The 9,070-nt window shown below is 33.0% G+C and overlaps 1 protein-coding gene across 1 annotated transcript; it reads right to left on the reverse strand.

Annotated features, from left to right (window-relative positions):
- Positions 1 to 236: 236 nt before the first annotated feature.
- LOC132720539 (toll-like receptor 2) lies at positions 237 to 1,604 on the reverse strand. Its single transcript, XM_060704694.1, has one exon. The coding sequence runs from the start codon at positions 1,602 to 1,604 to the stop codon at positions 237 to 239; it is 1,368 nt and encodes a 455-aa protein (XP_060560677.1).
- Between the last annotated feature and the right edge of the window lie 7,466 nt (positions 1,605 to 9,070).

The following is a 9,070-nucleotide window of genomic DNA, read 5'->3' on the forward strand; positions in this document are numbered from 1 at the left end:
TAACTAAGCAAGATCAAAGGAAGTTAGAATTCCTTTTTCCTGCGTTAGATATGGCCCTTCCTTACTCTTTATACCGTATACATATTTAACAAGTTGTTAAACCTCAATTACTGACTTAACAAATATTCTACTGCAGGCGTATAAATATTTGTAAATAATTTGTAACACTGGTGTTCTCCTAATTTACACTGTGACTAAACATTTTCACATAAATTTACAATTTTACGCTCTGTCTACTAAATAGCCACCTTTTCCAGTAGCGAAGTACATATATTTTCCCACGTGGTATTCAGTACAAACTGTCCATTTTCAATTTTCCAAAGAATGCGGGCGTCCCTCTTGTACAAGCCGTGCAACGTAGGCATCATTATCTCCTCGTCTACATTTCCAAACAGCATCAAAACGACGGGTTTACCCAGTAAATATGCTTTATCCATCTCGTTTTGGCAGTATTGACTACGACAAAAGTTATTCGACACAAGAAGTATGACCACGGAAGCTCTGTTTAAGCATCGTTCTGTTTCATCATGAATCGTAAAGCCAGGACGATAATTTTGGTCTCCAGTACATATAAGATCACGATCCGTTCCAACGATCAGTTTAAGATTCTCGTTCAGTTGGTTAATCACGTGATCTTGTACAAATTGGTGGTCATTACTGCTGTGTGATAGGAAAGCAACAAACTCGTACTGTCCTTCACCTTCTATTAACCTGGCTAAAACATTTTCCATGTTCCGTTGTCGCTTGAGCCTTCTCTTTCTTCTTTTTAGAATGATACCTATTATACAAACTGCCATAAGTGTAACACTTGTGCATACAGTCGATAAAATGATGATAATTTTTCTATTACAAATATTCTGAATTCTTATTGTAACCGATTCATCGAGCTTTATAAAAGTTTTATCTTCAGTCTTGCAAACTAAGTTATGTTGCTCAATATTCAACTTCGTTAAACTAACGAGCCATTGCATGGAAGACTTGCAGGCACATGTTGAACAAAGAAATGGATTTGATTTCATTTTGACCAAACAGCGATTGTCAACAGGAATGTGTGGACCTAAGCTAGGAAGTCCATCTAGGCTATTGATGGATATCTCGTCTAGAACCTTTATGTTATTGTTACTAACCTCTAAAATACGTAGATGATTCAATTCAATCATATCAAAATGTAATTGCTGAAGTTTGTTGAATGAGAGATCAATTCTTTCAAGTAAGTTGTTGTGCTTGAACATGTTTTTAGGAATCTCTAAAAGACGATTGTTTGATAAGTTTATCTCACGAAGTTTAGTTTGTGAAGCAAACAAGTTGCCAAAGAGGTTTCGACTTTTTTCTTGCATTCTAAATATATTGTTGTTAGACAAAACAATTTTTTCCAAATTTGGTAAGCACATAGTGGGATGCACCATTTCCAAACCATTATCCGACAAATCGAGATGAAATAGGGATGTTAGTTTATAGACAGTGCATACGATATAAACATCCAGGTATCTAAAATTATTATTCCTTACAATAAGTTCTTTGACTGCCCAGCCTAAAGGAACATCAATAGTAACGTTATAGTTATATATCCACAATGACGATGAAGGAGGGACAATCCCGCTCATATTTATAAGCATGGGGGTGAAAAAAGTTTTCATGATGTGCATAAGCCTTTCAGACATCATCTGTGAATATTTACCTGTTTTGTTCGCAAAAACATATTTCCCTGGAAGGAAATATACTATTTTTGTTGGAAAGACAAGATAACTTACGTCAAAAACTTTCAATTTTCGAATATCTTTTTGATCGACTTCTGAGGCCCATGAATCTGCTATAACCGTGTACGATATATTTATAGTCTCTAGAGTAACTAATGTTTTAAATACCGCGGTGCTATTGACAAACTTTATTGGCATTCTGCTTAAATCAACTTTCGTTATATTTCTTGGTAATATATAATTCACATCTTCTTGATTTATGTTATTACCGTTCCTATAAGTCCCTATTTCAGACATGATTAGACTCTTTAAGGCAGGTAACGCACTTTTTACTTCCAGAGTTTTAAAAACATCGTGTATAACAAGACGATAACATTTGCTGACATCTAACGTATGTACTAGTGGTAAACCGACAAACGCATATTTCTCAAGTTGAAAATGGCTTACATGAATTTTCAATTCCTTCAAATATATTAATCCTTTAAAGCATTCACGAGAGAAGATACACACAAACCCTAATCCTGTTTGGTCGTTGAACTCGATGGTTTGAACTTTTGCCCAGCTTTCATGAATGAAACTGGAACTATTGAGTGTAACGATTTTATCTTCTCTTTTAAAGTCTACAATACGAACATATTTGTAGTTTCTTGACAATTGCTTTGGTATATAATTACATACCAATGTGGTATTGTTACTTTCGTTACATTGTTCGTAAATCGTCTTCGTATTTCCAACTTGCACGTGCAATACAAATATGAGAAATATTCCAACACAATATCTTTTTATTGAATTTATCATTTTCCTTCAGTTATTTTAGAAACCATGTTATTTAAAATAAATATGTGACTGTATATTAATCCTTAACTGATATGGATATTTAGTATAATGTTGTGCGCAAGGAAAAAAAACCAACAGTGTTTTAATAGTCGTATAACATCCATTTTATATCAGGTGTACCGGTTTTTTTCCCGTACGTGGTTTGAATTTTTTAATAATTGTTCAGTAATAAATCAAAACTCTCTTCATTTTAATATAATGAATAGTGATGATTTTATATAAACTATCTATTCATAAAGAATGCCGTTTTGCATTCATTATACATGTCTATTTCTTTTCAGACCCACGAGTCCATTCAGTGTTAATAATGGCTTGGGTAATGCTTTCAAAAGACAAACATACAAGGAAGTATAGTATCGGTGGTTAGGATTGGAGATAAGAAACTTAATTTATCATCTTGATATATTGTAAAACGCTAATAAGTTTCAATTAATTAGTATAGGAAAATTCCCTTAAATCAGTTTGATTCAACATTCATAAAATCAAGAAATTTGTTAAATTTCACCTCAAGAAACATTTCAGCCACCAATGTAGCATTGTCGCCACTATAGGGGCGCTTTCGAATAGTGCATCATTTTATGCTATATATGGTGAATTGCACATTTGAATCTGAGTGCTCTATACGGCAAAAAGGATGCACTACGTCTAATAGTGCTCAAATCTCGAGCGCTATCTCAGATTGCTACCGTTATGATCTAGGGCAGGATCGAGTTGGTAAAGCACCATAGATTTTCTCCCAGTCAAAGGTCGTCTAAAATCATTTTGACTTCCTGTAAAATTTAGAGTACAGAAATGAATATAAGATAAATTTTCATTGGTCATTTTAAATTTACAAACTAAACTCTGTAAATCTCATTGATCATTCTAAAATAGCATGTAAAGGATAGTTCTTGTCATTCTAAAATATAACGTAAAGGATAGTTCTTGTCATTCTAAAATAAAATGTAAAGGGCAGTTTTTGCCATCTCAAATAAAATGTAAATGGTAGTTTTAAATTAAATGTACAGGATAGTTCTTTATCTTTATAGTTAGATTGATCAGATACATTATTTCTGTTTAACCATACATCCTCCCGCACTGCGTTTAGATCTCAATACATTTTCTAACGAACTGTTTATGTTACAAAAGTACTTACTAAGTTTATTTTACACAACAAATTACTGAGTTATAAATTGTGTCCAAAAAAACGATACCGATAGCATTCACGAAAGTTTACCATAAGGTTACTCCTGCACATGAAAATATTGAGAAACACGAATAAAAAATCCGAACTTATCAGGTGCACCCAGTTTATGATGTTTAAAAATGTCAAATACATTATATTATATATGTTGATGTGTTTAGCTGATATAATGTTTATAATTTTCATATATATATTTGGCATTTTAGTCAATTTTTTTGTTTTATAAATATGATTGCATATCTATTTCCAGGAAATTTCAGGTAGATAAATGAAATGCAGTAATGCATAAACAGACCTAAAGAGAATATGTTCCAAATCCATAATTCATGAAATACATATACTTTGTAAATCATTTGCTGAAAGTATACTGTCATTTCAAATACCAATAAATAATACACTTAACAGTTATTATCCGTTCATAAAAGGTTACAGTAAATAATGTGGTTCTGAGAGAAATCCCCAATGTATGACAAAATAGCTCACAATTATATCCGAAATCAAATCACAATCACTCGATATATCAACATTTAAATATTGTTGCAACTTTCCCCTGGCACTTGAATCCTAATTTGTACTTTGCGTTATAAAGGTATTTCAATGCTCATTTTACGATTATTTAAGGATCTTTCCTACTCCATTGATTAAAATTTATGAATGTGTTAACATAATACTGTTGCATTTTAACATTGTACAAGTATCTTAAAAAAAGAGTTCACGAAAAAAATCATGTTTAAAGGTAGACACAGTTATTCGTTTTGAATTCTTTATTCATTAATCTGTAAATGTCCTCAAAATGAATACACTACACAATCACAGGAACAAAACTTTCCTCCTTATAAGGAATAAAATGGTGGTTTCCTACCTAGACCAACGTGGGTCAGATATGAGCATAAAGATTTCACAATTGTTGTCACAGTGATAAAGAACAGACCAAATGAATGATTTAGGTTTGTTTCATACAATATCCACAATATCTGTTATTGTAACTTCCAGGGTTAATTCAAGTCACATGACTATTTTAAAACTACTCGGTGATTCTGTCAGTGGCTTTATTTCGTTCAACATATATAGAGGATATTTGTTTGTTTGTGTGTAAGATGAAATTTAATTCCATCGAGTGGGCTTTTAAAACAGTATTCTGTTTAATACAGAGAATACTGTTTAAAAGTTCACGAGATGAAATAAAATTATATCTTACACAACAAACAAACATTTTTTATTTATTTTATGCTTAAAAACAAGTTCAAACGAAATTTCCTTAATATTAACGTAAATATTAAAATCTGTTTTCCCCATTGAGAGCCTCATTTTGTCGAATTTCTCATGAAATACAAGAAGTCTTGGGCTGAAAATAAGTTCGACAATCAACGTTAAATGGCGGTGATATCATTCATTTTATTTAAAAAATATGAATAATGCGCTTGTTTTAATAATAAAAACAAACAATTCTAGTAGGAGAAAAAGTCCAACCATCCATCCATATTTCTGTTACTTACTGCGAATTTATATTAGACCTGGCTTTGTGAAATGTAAGCGGCCGCCATTTGTTGTGTTTTTCACGGGAGGAAAAAAGTGTGTTTGATTCAGAGGGATATCATTTGGATTTGTTAGTCAGACACCTTTTTAAAAGATAGAAGACTTATTTGAGGAGTGTAACAGACAACAAATAAGTATTGACAGATGTGTAAACATTCAAAAAGCAGCTAGGATATTGGAAACTTGAAATTATTGTAACTTGAACAGTTGAAAGGCTGCCTTACGAACGCTAGGTTGTTTATTTTTTCTTCGGGCTGATGGCTGTCATTGGTTTTCATGTTTTCATAAAGCATACGGCAGTTATTGCTCGTAGGATACTTAAATATGCCCAAATGTCATCAAAAGCAGTTTTGCATGTGGAAGGATTGTATTTTTCAAACTGTAAAAATGAAACAACAAAAAAGCTAGAGAAGATATTTGGTGATTGGTAATTTGAATGAATAGAAGTAAGTTTTCCTCTTTTTATTACTTTTGACATTGAAGTTATTTATCAATTGAGGTACCACATGGGGAACATCTTAAAAAATAGTTTCGTCATTGAAAAGTGTGAAATCATATTTTGATAATTTTCACTGTGAAATTATCAAATATAACTTTCACGGATAAATCAGTAATCTACTGAAAAGCATAAAATAAAAAGATATATTTACGTTTCAAATCCATATTACATAGAATTTATACAGAAATGTTAGCGTGCATAATATAATTTTGAAATTAATTTGCCTGAATATCCCATTAAATGTTACAGTAGAGGAACTTTTGACTTTTAACATTCCCCACTTATTTTATGTAGCTGTCGAATTTATCATTGAAGATCGTACGTACATGTAAAGCAAAATCTATATGATTCTAGATCATTAAGGAATATATAGAAAAACAAACTGGTATGTAACTGATTTGTTAGATATTTTCATTACGATCTGGCATTGCGTCTTTGACAGATGTTCCGGCCTGGAATACTACATTATCCTCGAGGTATAAATCTGTCCCTCTGTTTGCAAGTTAAGAGAATAAACGAAAAGAGTTTTTGATTGATTTGATTAGTTTAAACAAATTGTATACATATAAACATTACCTAGCATGAACCAGAACTGGAAACAGCTATGAAAGCTCCCTATAAAACAATGTGTATTAATAGCCCAAAGCAAATAATGTATACGTATGAATGCAAAACCACTAAGTCTTATATATTTTAAATGGAAAATGACATGAAAATTTGACACTCTTTAGACATTTCAGATGATAATAATGATACTACATATACTGGTGTTTTCTCTTGAATATTAGGTTTGGTACCAATAAGCTAGTATATGTGCGTGCTTCATTCATTTATTTCTATTCTTTTTTGCCTTTCATGACAATGCATGTATGTCTGTCTCACTATTATCTTCTTTCTATTTTAAATGTATAGAAGTCTCTTACTTGGAAACAACCATGCATGAACTCGTTTTATTTACTAAATTTAGTTTAGTATTACCTTGATATACCTTATAAATTAACAACCTTGATCTCCAATACTAGTATCAAAATTTCAAATTCAGAGACATTAACTATAATATGTGCTTAACTTGGAAGAATTCCAAACATATTTAATATTATGATTACTGAGCAAGATAACTTTCACGTGACGTCTAATATAGGTAACCAGAACAAAGGAAACGCCGTCTGCACCAGTGCTCATTAATATATGAGCAGAGTCGTGTATCATATATTATTACCAATTAATTAATATACTTTTCTTATAATCTAAATCAGGGTCTTTCTAATTTTATTTGAAAGACCATGTTTAAATAAATGCAAACATGCGTATCATACAGGCTCACGACATTACTAAATATATGCGTGCATTTTTGTTATAATTTCTCTTCACCTTCACCATTAGCATGTACGTACTGCTTAAGTCAGTGGCAGGGGGCGTGGACGGTAGCTTGCGTTTTTCTATTGCCGCACATGAAACCGTGCCTGCAGCATTTTCAGTTTTGTCGTTTTGGGCGTTTTTAAGGTTTCAAATTGTTCTGTCTTATATTTGTTAGATCAAAATTAAGCATATCACTAGCTTTCTATGAGTACCATTTTTGGCAATGTGTATCCCGTGATACACATAACAGATATTAATGATCACCTTTTGAAGGAAATACTGATTAAGCTAACATTGACCCCTGCATGCCTTTTGCTAATCCAGCTAACATTGACCCCTGCTGGATCACCGACATGGGGGTACTGTTATCAGATAATCAAGTCGGAATAGTCATCTGTCTGTATATACACAAGGGATTGTTCCAGAATTAATGTTACTTTTTTTGTTTTCTCTTTGATATAAGTCGTTAAGATCATTTCAACTTGCCCTGTCCCTCAAAGTGCCCCCTCTACCCTAATGCACGTTTTCAGCTGATGAATCCGCTTTTTGAAACAGTTTTCGTACTCTTCAATGGGTATACTCATAAGATACCGGTAAATGGCAGAGCGCAGAGCGTTTCTCGATTTGTATTATTTTTCATACAGTTGAACGTTTAGTTTGGGGAACAAGAAATAGTCACAGGGGGCTAGGTCTGGTGAAAAAGCGGGGTTGGGGAGGACAGTGACAGTTCTACCTTTCGGCACAGAAATTTGCACGACTGTGCCCTTGTTATCAAAGAATATTACATACAAAACATTTCTCTTTAGCAATGCTAAGACGCCTTGCGTTTTTGGTGGCCCAGATTTGATTAGAGCATTTTCGTTTGGTCCGAAAAGAATACACCCATGTTTCGTCACCTGTGACCAAATTGCCGAAAGTCTTTTTGCTGTATTTCGGGTATTTTTTCAACAAAATTTTGGTCTTTTCAACTCGGGACTTCTTTTGGTCGTCAGTTAGTAAATGTGATATCCATCTAGCATTAATCTTACTTAGCCCAAGATGTTTTCTTCAAAATGCAATGAAGACTTGCTAAAGGCAAGTTTGTCATTCTAGCTAACTGCTTAACAGTATATATACCTTGCATCTTTCCTCAGGATTTGTCGAAGTCTTTCAATGTTATGTTTTGTCGTTTTCGTTGTAAGCAGCAATATCCTTCGGCTTTAAGCCAAGCAGAGACCTGCCTTTCATATAGGCCCTAATTTCAATCACGTGTTCAGCTCTCTTTCCAACCATGTCTGTGTGAGAGTAACGAGTACGCTGCAAAACAATGTACACAGTGCCACACGTTTACATTTGAATGTGTATGGAAAACCTCAAAATAACAGTGCAAGTTAACCAGTTTTACTTCGGCTGACTTCTTGTATCAAATACTCTTAGTGAATTCATTTATTTACCTCATAACAATAGCAGTTATAGAACACATGATTATATTCTTATAATTTACATTTTTCCACGCACGGGCCTTTGTTCTCTCATTAGCGAGGCAATTAACTAGTTAAAGTAGACACTGTGGTTACAATCAAACCAATGCTGAATATATAGTGAATCAGTCCCCCTTTCTATATATTTTTGTCAGATTTGCATGATGATGCAGTAATTGATAGCGGTTTCTAACTGAAAGTTGAACCTTACGGAAAGTTGTAGCGAACGAACATCGATCCCGAATTAAGAAGGATAACATATTATTGTATCGCATCGGACCTGGTCAATTTAATTATTTCTTGAATAGACTTGATATATACTTATGGACACAATTCAGCCAACTACTGAATTGTGTAAATTAAACATATGAAAAGAATCATTTTTTTAGCCTTCTAGCTAGTAGTGTTCCCGTTCCCCTACGGCGCGTTACGTTATTCAAGATACGCACTTGATTGATAAGCTATCTAATCAAATCACTTCATTGCTCTTTTTCTCTTA

This window comes from Ruditapes philippinarum, unplaced genomic scaffold, assembly GCF_026571515.1.
Source record: "Ruditapes philippinarum isolate M1 unplaced genomic scaffold, ASM2657151v2 ctg4908_1_1_1_1, whole genome shotgun sequence".
Classification (NCBI taxonomy): Eukaryota; Metazoa; Mollusca; class Bivalvia; order Venerida; family Veneridae; genus Ruditapes; species Ruditapes philippinarum.